The sequence below is a fragment of the Equus quagga genome, unplaced genomic scaffold, assembly GCF_021613505.1.
Source record: "Equus quagga isolate Etosha38 unplaced genomic scaffold, UCLA_HA_Equagga_1.0 270_RagTag, whole genome shotgun sequence".
Classification (NCBI taxonomy): domain Eukaryota; kingdom Metazoa; phylum Chordata; class Mammalia; order Perissodactyla; family Equidae; genus Equus; species Equus quagga.
The window spans coordinates 1,325,956-1,347,791 of NW_025799872.1; the positions used below are offsets into that span (position 1 = coordinate 1,325,956).

The 21,836-nt window shown below is 39.1% G+C and overlaps 1 protein-coding gene and 1 non-coding gene across 2 annotated transcripts in view; both read left to right on the top strand.

Annotated features, from left to right (window-relative positions):
• The first annotated feature begins 224 nt into the window (after positions 1-224).
• LOC124233905 (isoleucine--tRNA ligase, cytoplasmic-like) overlaps positions 225-21,836 on the top strand; it is a 77,606-nt gene continuing 55,994 nt past the window's right edge. The window contains exons 1-8 of the mRNA XM_046651193.1: positions 225-326; positions 5,441-5,566; positions 6,277-6,433; positions 6,696-6,815; positions 9,111-9,193; positions 12,258-12,375; positions 18,926-19,073; positions 21,669-21,756. Of these exons, the coding sequence (XP_046507149.1) occupies positions 5,448-5,566; positions 6,277-6,433; positions 6,696-6,815; positions 9,111-9,193; positions 12,258-12,375; positions 18,926-19,073; positions 21,669-21,756 (833 nt within the window). The 5' untranslated portion in view covers positions 225-326; positions 5,441-5,447. The remainder of the gene's footprint in view (positions 327-5,440; positions 5,567-6,276; positions 6,434-6,695; positions 6,816-9,110; positions 9,194-12,257; positions 12,376-18,925; positions 19,074-21,668; positions 21,757-21,836) is intronic.
• LOC124233919 (small nucleolar RNA SNORA84) lies at positions 2,360-2,492 on the top strand. The gene has a single exon (XR_006887185.1). It is a non-coding gene; the product is annotated as a small nucleolar RNA SNORA84 (small nucleolar RNA).

The window sequence follows — 21,836 nt, forward strand, 5'->3', positions numbered from 1 at the left end:
AACGTGAGTCTCGGGGCCACGTCGCTGGATTCGACTCAGGCAGGACGCAGCGCCCAGGCCACGGCGCGCCGCCACTCCGTCGCCGGCCCGGAGCCCCGCGGACCCCTTCCCGGCACGCACCGCGGCACGGCCCGGGGGCGTGTCCGGTACGAGCGGCCAATCGGCACTCTGCTTGTTGGTGGGTGTCGGCGGCGCGCGCTGATTGGCCCGTGCGGCCCGGCACCTCCCTCCTCGCTGCGCGCTGTCAGGGCATTGCATCACTCCCCCGCCGGGACGCGGCGTGCACGCGGCTGTTTCTCACGTGCCACGGTCCGGGAGACCCTCAGGTACGCTCCGCCCTGCCTGCAGGGTCCTCGGGTCACCCCGTCCTGACTGCGGTCCCCTGAAGTCACCTCCTCCTTCCCTGGGAGCCTCAGGTCACCCCGTCCTGCCCCCGGGACCCACAGCTCACCCCGTCCTGCCCTCAGGCCCCTCCCCCACCTCCGTTATGCCCCGTCCTGCAGCCCTGGAAGTGCCTCAGCTTAGACTGGGGTGGTCGTAGCGCTCGAACCGTGGGCGGTGGTGAGAATCTGGGGTGAGGGAGCCTGTTGGAGAAGCTCAGAAGGTGGGCGGAATTACATGGAAGAACAAACCAAGTCCTAGGCCCGCATGGAGGGGTGCTCTTGCTGGGGCTGGGTTAGCGGAGACTGAGCACGGCCTCGGTCTTCAGCTTGCAGTCTGTCACTGCAGAACGCCAAGTGCACGCCCTGGGAGCCGGAGGATTTGGAGGCTCAGAAGGAGGCTTCTCCGAGCTGTTCTGGTTTGGGACCTAGAAGATGAGTAATGGTGGGGAAGAGCGAGAGAGTCCCGGGGACCAGAGCAAAGCATAGCATGAATTTGTGGGCAAAGAACTAATAATAATGGCTTAAATACATGATACATGGTTGCTGAGAGCTGTGCTAGCCATTATCTCACTTAACGTTAAATTAGTGCTGTGAATGTTTGTGACCTTTATTTTACAGATGACAGAATTGAAATTTAAAGGTTGAGTAACTTTTCCTACAGCTCACATACTAAGTGGTGGCACCAAAACTGTTAAATTCCAAACCAGTCCTCTTAACCATTACCCTGTGCCAGGGGGTGCCCGTGGGGTGGGACGGATTGGAAAGGTGGGTGAGAATAGGAGTGTCACTGGTGGAAACTAAGGATGCAGACAAAAGGGTTTATTCAAACAGAGGTTCTTTAGCACTTACCGTGTGTGATTGAGGTTAGATAGTAAAACGCTTCTGCCAGCAACGAGTTTACAGTTCGATTGGAAAGTGAGTGGGACATACAATACAAATAAGCGACAGTGTGTAGGGAGGGACACCTTAGCTCTGGAAAGAGGGGATTGATGAACACCCCTCGAGGAGAATAGTTTAAGCTAAGTAGCGCTGGAGTATGTGGGGAAAGGGCCTGATAGAGAAATGCAGGTGTTGGAAAGTGGTCCAAGGGTGTGATGTAGCTGGAGTTTGAGTTTTATAAGAGGAAAGGTCAGGAATAAGAGTAGCAATTTGAGGTAAGATCGTGGCCTTGAGTGCTGCACTGAAAAGTCTGTACAGAATACCTGAATATATATGTATAAGTTGCTATAACTGTGACTTGCTCTTTTCTTTCTCAGTATGTATAGGTAATGTGTAAATTTGATATATTATGATTGATTGTTTTTAATGCCTCCATAGTATTGATGTACCATAATTTATTTTACTCACCTATTCATGGACATTTGTTTTCAGATGTTTGTCTATAGAAACAATGCTTCAGTTATTATCTTTGCACACATATTTTATACATTTTTGTGTAAGTATATCTGTGGAGACTGTGTTAATAGAATATAACTAAACTGAGAAAAGGCTGGAGTTGGACCCACCTCTGTGGTTAACCGTGACTCAGTGTAACAGGTTATGAAGACCTGAGAAGGAAGAAAGAACAAAGGAATAGAATTAGAGGTCAGATGCATGTGACTTGGTGGTCAGTTGGATGTGGGGTCATCTGGTAGCCTTAAGGATGACTCAGAAATTCCAGGTGATGGGAAGGAATGGTGTAACTACTAGTACAGTGAAATTAAAAATAGGAACAGGTATGGCAAGGAAGATCATGAGATTTATTTTAAACAAAAATGTTTTTTGAATGCTTTTCCAAGATCTCTTGAGGTAAACACAAGGTCAGAGAGGGTGTCTAGAAATTGCTGAACAGGACGTTGAGGCTAAAGAGGCCTGAAGGAGTCCTGGAATAGGGAAGAGTGGAGGGCCTGGGTTATAGTAAGAGGGAAGAAGAGGAAAATGCTTCCCTGAGGTGAGGTTAATCTCCTACTTCTACACACACTCACATACTCACACAGGCCCTGTGGTTACTGGATGCTGTTGTGCACGTACAGCTCTCCAGTGGATGTGAGGGGCCAGAGCAATCCTGTGATGTATGCATGGGGGCTGTTTCTCTTCAGCAGCAACCATAGCCCGGTCACTGATACATAGCTCTTCTTAGAATAGTCAGCGCCATTACATTGGATCTTTGGCATAATAATGCAGTGATTCTTAATCTTTGGGAGAGCAGAGGCTCCCTAGAAAATGTTATGAAAGTTACAAGCCATCTTCACAGAAAGCTTAAATCTCATTTTCTCAAAAAAAAAGTTCAGGTAGATATTCCTGAGTAATAGTCACAAGTGTGAGAGTAATGACCTCTCACACTTTGATGTGCATGCTAATCCCCTGGGATCTTGTTAAAAGGTTAGAAGGTTCCGATTTCTCAGTCCGAGCTGGGGCTGGCGAGTCTACTCTAATCGACACCCATTGATGCTGGCGACCATAGGACCAACCTTGAGGGGCATTAGAGGTGACAGAAATAGATGGTTTGATATCTGTTAGTCTTCCAAATGTAACCCTGTAAATTTCAGGTGGCCTCTAATAAGGTAGTCACTGAACCAATAGGACCCCTAATAAATCAGTAAATGCACAGACTGACACCTCTTTCCATCCTTAAAAGGCGGGAGCTTCAGTTCACACAAAAAATGCCTTTTTCACCTTCTGTTTAGTTTAACTGTTTAATGGCATAATCTAATCAGAAATGGATAGTTGAAGTGATTAATGGGCCTACCTGTTCTTTTCTTATTTTTTTCCTATAAAAAACACAAAGGCACTCTCACATGTCAAAAATAAATGGAAGGAAAGAAAAGGAGAGACACTGCTTGTAATAAATTTTTTTTTTTTTTTGGTGGCATGGGTTAATTACTGTGCTTCGGCTTTGATGTGTTCAGAATTAGTTGAGGTATATCGGTTTCTTTGCTCCTAGAGTCAGTTACCCCAAACTGTTACAGTTCTTGAGTTCTTAAGGTTTTCTCTCTTCTCTTGTTTTCTCATTATTAGCAATCCTGTCCCCTTCTAATCTGATGTTGGCTTGGAAATCTGGTCACCAACCTTATTTAGAATTATAAAATAAGAATAAATAGGCTTTGAGGAGGAATGGGCTAAAGGATGCTCGCTAGTTAAGCCTCGGATTAATCAAGTGTTTCTGCATTAGGTTATTAGCCAAAGTCTTAAAAATTTTATACACTTTAAGACTACAAAAATCATGAATATGAGTACTAAAAGGGACAAAATGGAAAACTGGATTGAGCTAAGAAGAATTTGAATGTGAGAGTCTCATCTTTTTTAGCTTTAAACATTTTTTAGGTTTTAACTTGTTTTACTCAGAGAGATAAGTTATGTCAACAGAAGTGCTTTCTGTCTGAGTGTAGGTAAGAATTCTTACCTACTTCGAGATTTATTTTTTCAGATAAATGAATTTTTAGTATCATGAGATAGAATTTCCAATATTTTCTTGTTTACTTTTAGAAGCATATTGTCTACAATTACTAAATGTTATACTGTAGTTGAAAAATAAGTAAAGAGTGTAATTTGGACACAAGTTTTACAATAATTTGAAAAGTACCATGTAGGGGCCAGCCTGGTGGCATAGCAGTTAAGTTCGCATACTTTGCTTCAGCAGCCTGGGGTTTGTGGGTTCAGATCCCAGGCGTGGACCTAGGTACCGCTCATCAAACCATGCTGTGGCGGGCGTCCCACATATAAAATAGAGGAAGATGGGCACAGATGTTGGCTCAGGGCCAGTCTTCCTCAGCAAAAAGAGGAGGATTGGCAGCAGATGTTAGTTCAGGGCTAATCTTCCTCAAAAAAATAAATAAATAAATAAAATAAAAAATAAAAAGTACCATGTATCCCTACTTCACACAGTATACAAAAGAACTCAAAATAGATCAGCGACCTAAATATAAAAGCTAAAACTTCATAACCCTGTTTTAGGTAATGGCTTCTTAGATATGACACTAGAAGCTCAAGTAACAGAACAAAAAATAGATAAACTAGACTTCACCAAAATTAAAAGTGTTTGTGCTTCAGAGAATACTGTGAAGAAAATAAAAAGACAACTCACAGAATGGGAAAAAATTTTTGCAAATCATCTAACTAGTAAGGGACTTGTATTTTGGGTATATAAAGGACTCTTACAACTCAACAATAAAAGACAACCCAATTAAACAATGGGCAAAGGATGAATAGGCATTTCTCCAAACAAAATATACAAATGGCCAATAAGCACCTGAAAAAGTGCTGAACATCACTAATCATTAGGGAAATGCCAATCAAAACCAGAATGCGATACCACTTCACACGCACTGGGATTTCCTGTAATCCAAAGATGGCCAATAAGGAGTGAAGATACAAAGAAACAGGAATCCTCATTCACTGCTGGGAGAATGTAAAATGATGCAGCAGCTTTGGAACATATTTTGGCAGTTTCTCAAAAAGTTAAACACAGAGTTACCATACAACCCAGCAATAATTCCACTCCTAGATATGCTCCCAAGAGAATTGAAAACATACGTTCACACAAAAACTTGTACATGAACATTTATAGCAGCATTGTTCATAATAGCCAAAAAGTGGAAACAATAAAGTATCAGTACATATTACAACATGGATGAACCTTGAACACATAATTCTTAGTAAAAGAAGTTACACACGGTAAGCTATATATGCATGATTCCATTTATATGAAATGTCCAGAATAGGAAAATCTAGAGACAGAGAGCAGATTAATGGTTGCCGTGGGACTAGGGAAGGAGGGAATGGAGAATGACTGCTTATGTGTACAGGTTTTTAGAGGGCAGAGGAGGGAACCGTGATGAAAATATTCTGGAATTAGAGAGTGATGATGGTTGCACAATCTTGTGAATATACTAAAAAACCCTGAATTGTACGCTTTAAAAGGGTGAAATTTATGGTATGTGAACTTTACCACAAAAAAGCTGTATTTTCTTTTTAGGTACCATGTAGTATGGGTAGTGATATATACACTTGTTTTAATATATTTTACTGTTATTCCTAGACTTCTCTTTGGAGAATAATAAATTTGATTTCTCTTGCAGCAACAAAATGGTTCAACAAGTTCCAGAAAACATCAATTTTCCTGCTGAAGAAGAGAAAATCTTGCTGTTCTGGTCCGAATTTAATTGTTTTCAGGAATGCTTAAAGCAATCAAAACATAGGCCAAAGTATGTGAGTTTCTTTGGTAAAGGTAGAGTCTTTAAGAATAGTTATTTCTTCGACTGAGTTCCATTAAGGCGGAAACTCTTTATTCGTCTTTGTATTCCCAGAGTCTCCTAGCTCTCTCCATAGTGGGCACTCCCAGTAGTAGATACACATTGAGTGAATGAGTTGTTAATTGTTCAGGTGGATTCAGGTTCTTCAAGAGGTTTTCTGAATAGAGTTTGTGTATCACCCTCCTCCTGTCCACTTTTCTCATTATCTGCACCCTCATTAAAGGACTTATATCTAGACTAGTAGTAGCCTCCTGTTAGAGTACTTCCTGCCTCTAGTCTCCATCCACCTAAAGACTAGTCCTTTCTTTATTTACCATTTTCATCATGTGTCTCCTCTGCTCAGAAACTTTATGAGATGGGTGTTTTTTGCCCTCTTTTACTGATGAGACAACTCAGGATCAGGATGAATAACTTGCCTTATGTCATGCAACTAATGAATGAAGAATAGAAGGTCCAACAGAGGTGTCTTCCACTCCTCTGTAACTAGCTCTTTTCAAGGCAGGACCTCCAGTAATTATCTAATCATTATGTCTGCGAAATTTCTGATCTTGCTGCTTTTCTTCTCCCTGAAGACTCCACTGTGACAGGAGCTATCTATAGAAAAATGTCCTAAATTTTTATTGTCTGTTTTAAAGTAACAACATTTTTATTACCTCTGTTAGATATACCTTCTACGATGGGCCTCCTTTTGCAACTGGACTACCTCACTATGGACATATACTTGCAGGGACAATTAAAGATATAGTTACGAGATATGCTCACCAGAGTGGGTTTCATGTTGACAGAAGATTTGGATGGGATTGTCATGGCTTACCTGTGGTATGTTTGAGTCACCAGCCTTCTAATCTTCTGATTTTTTTATAAGCATTAAATTTCATCATATAGTATGTTAAAATATGAAGAATTTTTACTATGGTTAGATTTTTTCTTTCACTTCATCTCTATAATACTATTTATAGTTCATTTTCTCTTTAAATTTTCTGAGAACTAGTTTTTTTAAATCTGTTTTATTTCCTAGAATTACTGAATTGCATTTGTTTCGTAGGGTAGGAATGTTAACAATCTTATCACAAATTTTCAGGAATATGAAATTGATAAGACACTGGGAATCAGAGGACCAGAGGATGTAGCCAAAATGGGGATTGTAGAGTATAACAATCAGTGCCGAGCAATTGTGATGAGATATTCTACTGAGTGGAAGGTATGTTGGGTTATTTCCAGTAGAATGACTAGAAATTTTAGTTTTTAATTGGGAGTTGAAATGGTTTACAGTCCTTTGTGCTTTTTATGAGATGCTCCCAAAACTGTTGCTGTCCTTGTGAGACTGTGACATAAGAAGAGTTGACCACCCTCTTTAAAGGAGTGTTTGGCTTCTACCTCTAACCCTATTACTTAAACTGTTAGTTAAACTGGACCCTTTCTTTTCTGATTTCTGTGTGCTTGATTGGTCTTCCAAATTTAATCTCCTACCTAACCATAGTATATGACAGGAATCAAGCTGTCCTAGCAAATAGAAATACCTGAATGTTGCAATAAAAAATTTCAAATGTTAAAAACAATTCAAATTTGGACCCGTTGTTGTTTATTAATTTGACTGCCATCTTGCCTGCTGCTTCTCTTAGTAATAGAGCTCCCTCAGCTGGTACTTTTAAGTAACTGTCGAGTGCTGGTAGAGCTCCGTCCCTCTCTCTTTCTTATGAGCTTCGGAACAAAGGTCGTCAACCCCCTTTTCCTCCCTGGCTTTCAGGTTAGTATGTCTGTACAACTTAAAAATATGTCTGGCTTTTGTTTTTTTCTATCTTCTCCATCTTACCACTTTGACTTCTGAAACTTGCTGTTATTTAGAATTCTCTATTCTGCCAATGTTGTGAGTCTTCCAGGCTTCAAACATTAATCCTCATGATCAAATCAAATGCCAAACCTTATCAAATCTTTCTTCTTAGTATCTCCTGTCTAGTCATTTCTTTTCATTTCTACAACCTTTCACTCCCACCCACTGTCATCTTCATTTCTGAAACAGTCTCCTAATTATCTTGCTCATGTTATTTCCACTCAGCTTGCCAAGTTCTCTCTCCCACAAGACTCTGTTCAACTTACTCTTCCCTGTTCAAAACTTTGAGAAGCTTCTCTTCATTGCTGAATAAAAGCGGTTTTCGTCAACCTGATAATCAAAGCTCCTCAATTTTTCTCCTAACCAGACCTTCTTTAATCTTCCTTTCTTGCCTGGTCACCAACAGGGAAAAATCCTGATGAACACAATATGCATGTGGGCCTTTTTGTTTCTTAAAAAAAAAAAAAAATGTATTTTTTAACTTTTTGAAATAATTCAGACTTACTGAAAAATTAAAAAAATAGTGTGAAAAGTTTCCTTATACCCTTCATCCACTTCCTAAATGCTAACATCTTCAATAACCATGGTGTAATTATCAAAAGCAGGAAATTAACATTCATTCAGTACTATAGACCTTATTCAGATTTAACCAGGTGTCCCAGTGATTTTTATTTCTGATCCAAGATCCAGTCTAGGAGCACATACTGCATTTACATAGTTGGCATATCTCCTTAGTCTCCTTAATCTGGAACATTCCCTCAATCTTTCTTTGTCTTTCATGACCGTGTCACTTTTAGAGCACAGACCACTTATTTTGTAGGAAAACTCTCAATGTCTGTTGTTTCTTCAGGATTCAGTTTAGGTTATGCATATGCATTTTTGCAAGAATGCCTCAGCAGTGACATCGTGCCCTTCTGAGTCTGTCATATCAGAAGGCCTATGATGCTGATATGTCTCATTGTTGATGTTAACTTTGTTCAGTAAAGTGATATCTGTCTGATTTCCCTATTGTAAAATTGCAGTTTTTCCTTTGTAATTAATAAGTATTCTGTGGGGACATTCTTTGCAAATATCCTGTTTCTTATACTTTCACTCATTAATTTTAGCCTCCATTGATGATTCTTGCCAGCAATAGTTGTACCTGTGGTGTTTGCCAAATGGTAGTTTTGGTATACTTTTATAAAGGAATATTAATACTTGTAAATAACAGTATCTGCACATATGATGAATGCCGAGACAACTGGTTCTTTTTTTTTTTTCTTTTGAGGAAGATTAGCCCTGAGCTATCTGCTGCCAATCCTCCTCTTTTGGTGAGGAAGGCTGGCCCTGAGCTAACATCCATGCCAATCTTCCTTTACTTTATATGTGGGATGCCTACCACAGCATGGCTTGCCAAGCAGTGCCGTGTCCGCACCTGGGATCCGAACTGGTGAACCCTGGGCTGCCGAAGCAGAATGTGCACACTTAACCACTGCGCCACCGGGCTGGCCCCAGAAAACTGGTTCTTAACCTTACATAGTGTGTTGTTTGCAATATAGCTTCACTTGAACCATTGATTGTTTTGTTTTCCCAAAATCATTGTATGTGGTGATAATGGAAGTAAAACACGTTGGCGTACAATAACAAATATCTTGTCTAATAACTCTGATGTTTATATTTTTAAAGTCTATTGTTACCAGACTTGGCCGATGGATTGACTTTGACAATGACTACAAAACTCTGTATCCGCAATTCATGGAATCTGTCTGGTAGGTTTATTTGAAATTGTAAATATAAGGAATATTAGTTATATTGGTTAGTGGAGAAATGCTCTAGTATGAATCACTTTGTTTTCAGGTCCATAATTATTTATCTGAAATTTTCAGGACGGATTTGTTTTGTTTTTGTTTTTAAAGATTTAGTTTTTTTAGAGCATTTTTAAGTTTACAGCAAAATTGAGAGGAAGGTACAGAGATTTCTCATATACCCTGTACCCCTATACCTGTACAGCCTCCCCCATTATCAACATCCCCCAGCAGAGTGGTACATTTTTTACAATTGATGAATCTATATTGACACATCATCACCACCCAAAGTCCATAGTTTACATCAGCGTCCACTCTTGTCATTGAACATTCTATAAGTTTGGAGAAATGTGTAATGACATATATGCATCATTCTAGTATCATCCGGAGTGTTTTCACTGCCCTAAAAATTTTCTGTGCTCCACCTATTCATCCCTTCCATGCCTAGGTTTTCTTTTAAATTTAGAAGATTTTGGTTTCTAGAAAGGTAATAGGATATGCATATATTCTGTGGTGTATAATGACCCCAGCATATTGAGCAGCAACCTGTAATCAAATACATTAGTATTTCAGCATCAGAACATATAATTGTTCACATTAAGTAGAATAAATAAAGAATATAAATGGCCTGATGTCACTTAGTTTTTTGGCCAAATTAATTGGTAACAAATTTAGGGGAAATTAGGTTTCAAAAGTGTGTTTTTTTGTTTTAAGGAATTAAGTTTAAGAGATTGTATACTCGAATTTTATACTGAGAGAAGTTGTATAGTTCTCAAGTACAGTTGCAGTCACTGTTCTGCAACAGTTTCAAAAAGAATTTTACTCTTTTTACTATTATAAGTAGCACTGTTGCAGTGCTACTCTTGATGAGTGATTTAACTTGAGAATCCCACAGCAGTCTGAGAATCAGTACTTATCATCAGTGGGCAAACAGCCACCATTATCATGGTTGCAGAATGCACTGTGTACATAGCTCAAGGCTTGAGGAAGTACTACTTGTACTAAATTGTGCATAATTACATGTGAGTTGCAAAGCTGTTTTGTAGGATGCACTTTCTTTGCACTGCGTTGTAGGGACTCGTGGCTCTTACTGCCTTCGCATCTACCTGCTCACGTTTTTGTTAGTCAGGATCTGTTGCACATGCTCAGCCCAAGTCCTTTGCCTTTGGGGAGCTAGACGCCCTGGAGCAGTTCTCAGACTCTCTGACTCCGACATGCCACTGTGGATCATCTCCAGACCCCTGTATCCATGGGTGGAAGCTGATCATAGTCTCTGATATGCCAGAGACTTTGGACAGGGGGCTTCCCATTCACTGAGCAGCTAGAGGGGTTAGAGCTCTAGCTCATGGTTAGGGCATCTAAAAACCAGACATGTTCAACATCTGAAAAAGAAGGTACTCTTTATGCTGTAGATCAGAGCTATTGAGCACTTAAATATGGCTAGTACAGCTGAGAAACTGAATTTCTAATCTTAATGAATTTAAATTTCAATGAGCGCTTGTGGCTAGTGCCTACCATGTTGGACAATTCAGCTCTTTATCATACTTCTTAATTTACATAAAACATACTGGAATCAGGGGAAAACAGATTTTGGAGCCTCTTGGTGTTAGAATGTTAGTTATTCCTGAGGAATGTATTGGCATATGAATAAGGCACATAGACCTAGGGTGATTATAAAAAATTGTAGGAGATATCTTTATAATGATAACATTAATAATGGTGATAATTTAGCTTGAGTCCATGCTTTTGAGTATATAAAGTACTTCCACATGAATTTTCTCAGATGATCCAGAGTCCTGAGGATTGGATTGGGACTCTGAAGTGAAGGAAGTTATTGTGACTTGTCTGAGATTACACAGCTAATTTTATGGCTCTTAGGCTTGAAACTGGGTCTTATGATATCGAATCTAGTACTCTTCCTCTAGCCTCCTGTAAATGTCCTTGCATCAAAGTATATAATTTAAGATTGAGTTTAAACTTGGGAAATTTTTTGTGAAACATCACCTTTTTTTTTTTTGCTGCTGAGAAAGATTTGCACTGAGCTAACATCTGTTGCCAATCTTCCTCTTTTTTTTTCCCTCCCCAAAGCCCCAGTACATACTTGTATATTTAGCTGTAGGTTCTTCTGGTTCTTCTATGTGAGCCACCACCACAGCATGGCTACTGGCAGACAAGTGGTGTGGTTCCACAGCTGGGAACTGAACCCAGGCTGCTGAAGCAGAGTGCACCAAACTTTAACCGCTAGGCCATAAGGGCTGGCTCAAAACATCACTTTTCAAGCTATATTTAAAGCCTAAGGAATGCCGTGAAAAAATATGCACATTTTTTCATAAAAATATATTTTAGCAAATGGGAGAGAGTTTAATTAATTTATTGTGCCAGGCACGTAGGAATTGCACTATAAAGGTGAATTATATAAAAGCAGAGTTAAGTGAGAGTTCCTCCAACTGGGAGAGGTGAGCAGTCACAGCGGGAGAGCCTGGGATGACTGTGCCATTGACATTTGCAGCATCTTGGTGCATTTCGCTTAAAGCAACATGTTTAAATGTCTAACAGAAGTTTTTGAATAACTGTAGGAGTGACATTTAATCCTAATCTCTGTGGTTTATACTTTTTAAATTGCCTTTGTAAAACTGCCCATTATAGTGAAATTTTAGCAATACACCAGAAAACTATTAAGAAAAACAAAAACTCTGAAATCCTAACCATTGCTAACGTATTAGTGAAAATCTCTAAAAAATATAAATATATATGCTGATATGTATAGTTTTACATAATTGGCACCTCATTGCAAATATGGTGTCAGTTGCTTTTCTCAGGCAGCGTCATGTCGTGAACATCTTTCCATGTCAAGGGATATTAGCTCTTTTAATGTCTACGTTAGGTCTTATTATACGGAGCCTTTGTAATTAACCAGGTAGTCTCCTCTGTGTTTCCACTTCTGCTGACAGAAACTGACATAAATATTTGCATTTGGGGAAACAGAATTTTGGGTGTGTAATTGTTGTAAAACTTTTCTGCTTGCTAGGTGGGTCTTCAAACAACTCTATGATAAAGGCCTTGTTTACAGAGGTGTGAAGGTCATGCCCTTCTCTACCGCGTGCAACACTCCACTTTCCAACTTCGAATCCCACCAGAATTACAAGGTATGTGAGACACCACTGGTCATTAAGTCGTGTGTGTGGGAGTTCAGTGCTTCTAGTGATCGTGGTAACTAGTCCCAGGCAGGAATGTTAGCCTGGAGAGTGAGTTGATGTGACTCTTTCTTCCTGAGTGCTGGTGATGTTGCTTGTCACTGAACTGAGGCCCTCTTAAGATTAAAAATGAGGGATTTTTTTTTCCCCTATGAGAGTTGTGAATGATGTGTCTTAATGTGATAGGTTTTGCTTGTTTTGACCAGATTTTTATGCCTCTCTTTGATTAACAAGCTCAGCTCTGCCCTATTTCCCTCCAGTCACTGTTTCATAAGAGTTATTGATTTGAGTGATTTTATGCCTCATCTGGACCTCATAATATCATTTATTTGTTAAAAGTATTTGGAAGAAAATCTGGTTTGGGATGGGTGGACAGCATTACGATTTTTTCTCTGATGAATGGAATAACTTGCTGTGGTTTCTGTGATGGAAGTGTTTAGATATGTCAGATGTTTACAAAACATCCTACTTTACCTTATCTAGACGTAGCAAAGTCAGTAAGTCTTCTGAAACATGAGCAGTTCCCATGTGTGTATATTCAACAGAGGTTTTCATTTCTGAGAGTTTATCTAACCCTCTTTGTTTTTAAGGACATTGATTTGTTTGGAATTCTTATTTCATGGCTTAGGTTTGGAGATTATGTTATTAAAACTTGCATTTCAAAAGCACTCTTCATCTTATAGAATGCATTCATACATCCCGTTTGATTTTTGCAAATCCTTATGAGGTGCATGTGATGATTCCTGTTGTCTTCCATGTACCCTTCTATGATAGTGCTCATGTTGTATTGTTTACTTTTAATAAAACATTTTAAGCACATAAAAATGTAGAAAATAATATACTAAGCACTTGGGTACCAAAGGCTTAGCTTTGTCAAATCTTAATCTATTGCTGTATTTGCTTACTTTTTAAAAACATGGAGCATTTCAGGCATACACAAAAATAGAATCATGTCATTAATTCCCATGTGCTTGTGATGTATCGCCAACAACTGTTAACTTGTGGCCAGTCTTGCCCCATCTGCACACACTCCCGCTCACTTCTCCCAGACCCTTTTTCAAAGCAAATTTCAGATATAATATTTTATCAATAAATAATCCATTATATATCTTTAATAGATAGAAATCTTTTTTTATCTTTTTCTTTTAACGATACCATAGTATCATTATCACACCAAAAAGGCATCATCAATCATCTCTAGTATCCTTAACAGTAAATATTCTAGAATTGTTTAATTCCTAGATATCATCAGTGTTTACATTTCTATTTGTCTCACAAATATCATACCCTTTTTTCCCTCGGGTTATTTTTATTTATTTATTTTTTGAATCAGGATCTAAGGTAGGTTCATATGTGGTAATAGCTGTGTTTTATCTCTATTTTAATCTTTAGGTCTCCATTTCTCTTCTTATCTTCTTTTCTTTTCTTTCTTTCTTTTTTTTTTTGAAGAAGATTAGCCCTGAGCTAACTACTGCCAATCCTCCTCTTTTTGCTGAGGAAGACTGGCCCTGAGCTCACATCCATGCCCATCTTCCTCTACTTTATACATGGGACGCCTACCACAGCATGGCTTTTTTGCCAAGCGGTGCCATGTCCACAACCCAGGATCCAAACTGGCGGACCCTGGGCTGCTGAGAAGCAGAATGTGCGAGCTTAACTGCTGCGCCACCGGACCAGCCCCTTTTTTTCTTTTTTCCTTGCAAGTCATTGTTTAGGAGACAGGTTTTGTCTTGTAGCATTTCCCAGAATCTGAATTTTGCTGATTACATCTCTCTGGTCCAATTTAACATTTTCTCTGTCCTCTGTATTTCATAGAAATTAGTGCTTTGTTGTTTTGGGTTTTTTTTTTCTTCAACATGTATATCATGAATAGAGGTCAGTATTTGTTTATGGTTTGGGGGGAGGGTGGTGCTTAAAATTTATATACAATTAAATTCTCAAATCTTAAGTGTACCATTTGATGGGTTCCAATAAATGCATCTTTTTTTAAAAAAATACGTCAAACATTATAGATAACAGTTGATTAGTTTTGCCTGTTTCTGTATTTTGTAGAAATGGAAAGTTCCAGCATGTATTCTTTTGTGTCTGGCTTTTTTTACTCAACATTGTGTTTGGGACAGTCATCTGTGTTTTGTGTAGTTGTGGATCTTTGGTTCTAATTTCTTTGTAGGGAAATATAGCACAATTTATTTATTTATATCACGTTTCTCTTTCCATTTCCCTTCTTACATCCTGACGGGTAACCACTATGTTTCTTTCTCTATGCATATTTTTACACTTTTACTATCTACAGAAGTATACATAAACAGTATATAGCATTTTTCTGCATGTTTTTAAAATCTCACCCACTGTACTTATTCTGTACCTTGCCTTTTATACTAAACATTATGTTTTAAAGATTCTTCATATTGATACATGTAGCTTTAAGTTCATTTTTAACTGTTGTGTAGTGTTTCGTATAACGGAGATTACAACTTATTTATTCATTCTTTTGATAGACATTTGAGTTGTTTTGAGGGCATAGTCCTTTTTTTTTTTCAATGGTAGCAAACAGCATTGCTAGGAACATTTTTTAATATAAATCTTAGTGTACTTATGCTGGAATTTTCTTTGGCAACTACAGTTTTACATGTTAGACCCCCATAATAGCTTGCAAGTTCCTAGAGTTTTCAAAGATTTGCTCTTCTATAAATAAACTAATACATTTTTACTGGGAAAGAGGCAAGCTTCTTGCAGAAGTAAATTGAGTTACAGGAGAAGGTTCTTCCACCTGTTCCAAAATGTAAACCAAGTTGTGGTATATAAAATATTTATTTTTTTGTTGTCTAAATTTTTAGTCTTGAGGAGTCTGTTAGGTCTGATTGTTTATGGAATTCCATGCTCATTGTGGAAAATTTGGAAATCATAGAATGTATAAAGAAGGAGAAAAAATTTATAATCCCAGTACCCAAAGGCAGTCACTATTAATGTTTTATTTGTTTCCCTTTAGTGGTTTTTTTATTTTTTTACATTCATTACTGTACATACTAAAATTAATATTTTTCATATCTTAGTACTTATTGCCTGGTTTAATAAGACAACATTTTTTTGCTCCTCCGTTTACTTGCACAGAGTGCATATATCTGTGAAGCCAACACTCAGATAAAGTAAAAAAGAACCTTATCAACCTATCAAAAGCTCTCCCTTCTCACAGTCCCTTCATGATAGCCACCCCACCCCCTACAGTAACCACTGTCCTCACTTCCAACATTCATTTGTTTGCTGATTCTGTACTGTCTATAAATGGAATTGTACAGTGAGATCTGTTTGGTGTCTAACTTCTCTGGCTCAAGATTATGTTTGTGAAGGTCATCCATGTTGTGTGTAGTTGTGGATCATCATTTTAATTACCGTTTAGTATTTATTCATTCTACTCTTGGTAGGCGTTTGGATAATTTCCAGTTTTTGACTCATCAATAGTGCTACTGTGAACATTCTAGAACTTGTCTTTTAGGGAGCATATATACACATTTTTGTTGGTTATATACCCAGGAGTGGAATTGTTAGGTCACAGGGTGTACTTACTGTAAAGGAAAAATTCATCTTTTCTTTCCTATGTAGAGAAAAAACTCAATTCTCCCCTAGTGTGTGTTTCTTTCTTGTGTGTCTTCTTTGCTAGTCACACAGAACACTCACAGTTCTGGTCACCAAATGTATGGAGGTTTTTCTTTATGCCAAGCAATTCTCTGGGACACCAGGTAGGTGTCCTACAATTTAACTCAATTCTGACACTATCTACCCAGAGATAGCATCCAATCTCACAGGTATGGGCTCGGTCCCACAAGACTGCCCCTTCCCCCGGCGCACATCAGACACCAGTCACAAGCCCAGGATGTCACCTGAGCTTCTGACCTACAGGCTGTAGATTGGAGGTTCCAACAACCTCCTCCTCGGATTCGATTCATTTGCTAGTGTGGCTCACAGAACTCAAGGAAACACTTGCTTATGTTTACCAGTTTATTACAAAAGGTTATGATAAAGGATACAGATGAACAGCCAGTTGGAAGAGGTGCATAGGGCAAGGTCTGTGGGAAGGGGCACAGAGCTTCCATGCCCTCTCCGGCATACCAGTCTCCCAGCATCTCCACATGTTCACCAACCCAGAAGTTCTCTGAACCCCGTACTTTTGGGATTTTATGGAGGCTGGCTTCATCGTGTACACATAATGGGTCATTAACTCCATTTTCAGCCCTTCTCCCTTCTCAAGAGAATAGGGGACAGAGCTGAAAATGCCAAGCTTCTAATAATGGCTTGGTCTTTCTGGTGACCAGCCCCTATCCAGGACCCACTGAGTCACCTCAACAGAACAAAAGACGCTTCTGTCGCCCAGGAAATTACGAGTTTCAGGAGCCCCATGTCAGGAGCCAGGGGTAGACCCCAATATTAGGACAAGAGACACTGCTGCTGTTCTTATACGTAGGAAATTACAAGAGTTTCAGGAGCTCTGTACCAGGAACTGGGGGCAGAGACCAGGACATATTTTTTAATATCTTACACTCACAGTTAACTCTAGTACAGAAGTTGGCAAATTCTGTAAAGGGCCCAGTAGTAGATATTTTAGGCTTTGTGGGCCAGATGATCTCTGTTGCAAGTACTCCACTTTATCAAAACCATTCTAGCACTCAGGCCGTGTAGGAGCTGGTGACGGCCAGATTTGGCCCATGGTCTGTGGTTTGCTGCCTCCCATTCTAATAGGTACTAGCCAAGAGGTCTCCAAAGTGGTTATACTGATTTATACTCCCACTAGGCAGTACTGATTGCTCTGCATCCTTGCCCACACTTAGCATTTCCTATCTTTTTTCACTTTAGTCATTCTATGATTGTGTATTAAGGTTTTTGGGGGTTTGTTTTTAATTTTTGACATAATTTCAGACTTACTGAAAAGTTGAAAAGAATTCTCATATACCCTTCAATGAAATTCCCTAAATGTTAACCTTTTACCATATTTGCTTTATCCTTCCCTCTCTTTTTAAGGGGTGGAGGTGGCACGGGACCCTTTGAGAGTAAGTTGCAGACATGATGCCCCTTGTCCTCTAAATACTTAAGTACAGGTTTCTTAAAATCAGGGCCAGCCCGGTGGCACAGCAGTTAAGTTTGCATGTTCCACTTCTTGTTGGCCCGGGGTTTGCCGGTTTGGATCCTGGGTGGGGACATGGCACTGCTTGGCACGTCATGCTGTGGTAGGCGTCCCACATATAAAGTAGAGGAAGATGGGCACGATGTTAGCTCAGGGCCAGGCTTCCTCAGCAAAAAAAAGTGGAGGACTGGCAGTAGTTGGCTCAGGGCTAATCTTCCTAAAAAAAAATCAATACTGTTGTCTTAAGTAATTGAAATTAGGGAATCTGCATTGATACAATATTATCACCTAATCTGTAGACCTGATCCTATTAATGGTCCCAATAATGCCCTTTTTAACGAAAGAAAATGCTAGATTATGTGTGTCATTCAGTCTCTGTATCTCCAGTTCCTTTATTTTATTTATTTTATTTTATTTTTATATTTTATATTTTATATTATTATTTTTGCTAAGGAAAATTCACCCCGAGCTAACATCTGTTCCCAGTCTTCCTCTTTTTGCTTGAGGAAGATTCACCCTGAGGTTACATCTGTGCCGGTCTTCCTCTATATTGTATGTGGGTTGCCACCACAACTTGGCCACCGAAGAGTGGTGCAAGTCCACGGCCGGGAACAGAACCTCAGGCTCGTGAAGTGGAATGCCCCGAACTTAACCACCAGGCCACTGGGCCAGCCCTCCAGTTCCTGTAAACAGTCCTCAGTTTCTTTACATTTTGTAACACTGACATTTGCAGAGTACAGGCCAGTGCACTTAGAGTGCCCTTCATTTCGGTTTGTCTCACATTTTGTATGTGAATAAGGCCAAGTTTGTAGAGCCCCGTTTTCTCACTTTTATCTAGAATGCAGTAGGTTTGTTTTGGGGAATGAGCTTTTCTACTTTGAAGATATTTAATATTTTTAAATCCCTTATATTTTCATGTTGAAAGATTGCCATAGAGTTGAAGTCAATCTTTTATTTAATGAACTGAATTATTATTGGCATATTAGAATTTCAAGTATATAATGTTTCAATATGACTCATTTTTATATTTTGTAGTAGAGAATAACTCCATTTTCCAAATCAGTTATTTTGTTGACCTAACTTTTTAGGGACTTACTATAAAATAAATCATCGTAATAGTGAAACCTCCATTGTGTCTTCCTCTTGATACACTTAAAATGTTTGTGACTACTAAGGTAATGGTTAAAACATTTTTTTTAAGTATGTAGAAAAATGTATTTGGGATTTCTTGCATTGTATTTTCTTTTTGTAAATATGGCAAAAGGTCTTTTAAAAGCTCAGTTTATTCTGAAAATTTATTTATTTTATTCTTTAGGATCAGTTCCTTTTTTCTTCCATGTCTATTATGGATTTTGTAAAAGAATATTTTATCACATTTTATTTCAGGATGTTCAAGATCCTTCAGTATTTGTAACTTTCCCTTTGGAGGAAGATGAAAATATATCTCTAGTTGCTTGGACAACCACGCCCTGGACTCTACCTAGTAACCTGGCCCTGTGTGTCAATCCAGATATGCAATATGTGAAAATTAAAGGTAAGTATGAGCCTGGTTACTTGTGACAGATATGGATGAGATAATTTTAACATATTTTGGAAAAGAATGAAAGCTTCCATTTCTTGTTAGAGTAAAAATAGAAGTCTTTGAAAAAGCTCTAGACTTAATCAGAAAAATATCCTCTAAAAGAGTTTTTCATTTCTGATTGAAAAATTAACACACACAAAAATGTAAAAAGTAAAAATTCCGTATAATTTTCAGATTGTAATACATTTTTACACATCATTCCCCTATTACAGATGCAGAACTGGAGCTTTAAAGAGGTGGCATCTTATCGTTATTGGAAATCTCAGATATGTGTTTTTTCAACACCAACAAGCAATTAATGCACACACTAAGTATCTGGAGTTAGTATCCAGTCCCGCACGTTAAGGACTCGACCTAGAAAGACTGCCCCCACCACCACACTACCACCTCAGATGCCAATTGCAAGTCCAGGTTGTCCCTGTGTTTCTCACTGACCCATGACCCCCTCCTTGGGTTCGAGAAACCGGTTTATCATAAAAGAATATAAAGGATACAGATGAACAGCCAGATGAGGAAGTACATAAGGCAAGGCCTGGAAGGGGCCTGGGCACAGGAGCTTCTGTCCTCATGGAACGGGGCAGAGGGGGATCACCCTTACGGCACTTTGTTCACTAAGCCAGAAGCCCTCTGAACGGTATCCTTTTGGGTTTTTGTGGAGGCCTTATTACATAGGCATGGTTGATTAGATCATTGGCCATTGGTGATCCGGCACAATCTCCAACCCCTCTCCTCTCCCCAGAGGTGGAGGAGAGGGGTGTGTGTGTGAAAGTTCCAACCCTTTTTTATAATAATCATGTGGTTGGTTACCCTGGCAACCAGCCCCCATCCTGAGGTTACCCAGGGGCTTCCAAAGTCACCTTATTGATATAACTAAAGGCACCTTTGTGGCTCTCATCACTTAGGAAATTCCAAGGGTTTTAGGAGCTCTGCCAAAAATGGAGATAAAGACCAAGTACCTATTTCTTATTATAAATCACAAAATCACAGAATCACTACCAGAACTTGAGAATTTGGAGCCTTTCAAAATATTCCCTGCTAGGCTGTTAACCATAGTCTCAATGAGGTACTTTCCTTAGAGATTTGTATGAAAAAAGAAGCTTAGTACCTTCACATTTCAATAGTTTATGGTGGGAGGAAAGAAGCCAGGGAAAGAAAAGAAACCTCATAGCCAGAAAAAAATCCATCTTACAGGACAGTTAACTTGATTCACAATAGCTTGTGCTGGCAAGGGAAAAATATTGAGAGGAATAGGAAAGAATTGGGAGTCAGAAAACAGGTATTTTTATTATTATTTGGCTGTGCCTTGGCCGTGCATAGGACCGAGAGTTGGTTTCTAATGGTCCTTTCTGGGAAAGAGCTGTTGTCCAGGCAGGGCCTGCCTCTGCTTCTCCAGGCAGTTAGAGTCCTACCTTCACAAGTTCCCGGTGTCATCCCTGGGTATGGCCATGGTGTAATGAGCCTGAACGCCTTAGGGCCATCTGGCCAAGATTTCGATCATGTCACTCCTCTGCCTGCATATGGCTCTTGTACTTGGCGGACTGTATGTCCTGAGTTTTATTTAGAAAATGTAGACTCCGCTTATAACTGAGCTCCTGTGAGGTCAGAGCTGGTGAATGGAAGCATTATTTGTAGCAGTTTTTCAATGAACTTCAAGGGTCTTCAAAAGGATCCATAGATTCTCATTTTTCTTATAGTGGACTGAATATGTGACATAGGCTGTAATAAATTCTCGGGTATATCATACTTTACAGTTGGGAGTTTAAATTAGCCTAAGTTTTGGTAGGGCAATTTCTCAGTACCTGTTAAATTTTAAATGTTTATACAGTTGTTCCTGCTTTTCTGTTTCTAGGGTAGTATCCTCCAGAAACACTTCCAGTGAGGGTGCAAAGAGACATTCAAGGATATTCATAGTAATAAAAATTTGAAAACAATTTAAATGTCTAGTATTAGTTGGTTTGTTAAAAATAACTTGTATCTCCGTAAAATGGAGTGCTATAGAGCTATTTAAAAGAAAGAGAAAGATCCATATATGCTAATATATGAAAAGATTTTCACAATTATGTGAAAACAAATTGCAAAACTGTATTAATATTCCATAATTGTTAGAAAAAATTACACATTCATGTAAGATGTATGTTAGCGTATACATTGAAAAATATCTAGAGGAAGAGACATGCAAACGATAGTGCTTGAGGGGGCACGACATTAGAAGGGACTTTGTGAGCTTCTTGGTTTGTTAATATTATGGCTTTTAAACATTCACATATATTACCTTTGGTAGGAGAAAATAAAGCTTAATTTACTTAAAATGGATAGAGGTGCAATTAACAACTGATAAGATGCCCAGGTGCGTTTGATGTTTTTGTCTTTTGTGTGTCTGGGAAGCAGTGTGCCCTAGTGCTCTTTGCAGTGTTTCTCTGTGTGTGATAAGCACGCTGGATGCAGGTGATACAGGAGCCCTGCAGGGAAAAGTACACTGAGAGGTGTCTTTAGAGTCATCCAGAGTCTGAATGTGACTGAAGTCCGCTTCTTCTCTTGCTCTCATAGATGTCGTCAGAGGAAAATTACTCATTTTGATGGAAGCCAGATTGTCAGCCCTCTATAAATTGGAGAGTGACTATGAGATCCTTGAAAGGTGAATATGCAAGTCATTGATTTGTGCTTGTGTTTCTGTGTCTTTAGCTTTCAAAAGTGAGAGCTTATTACCCAAAAGTT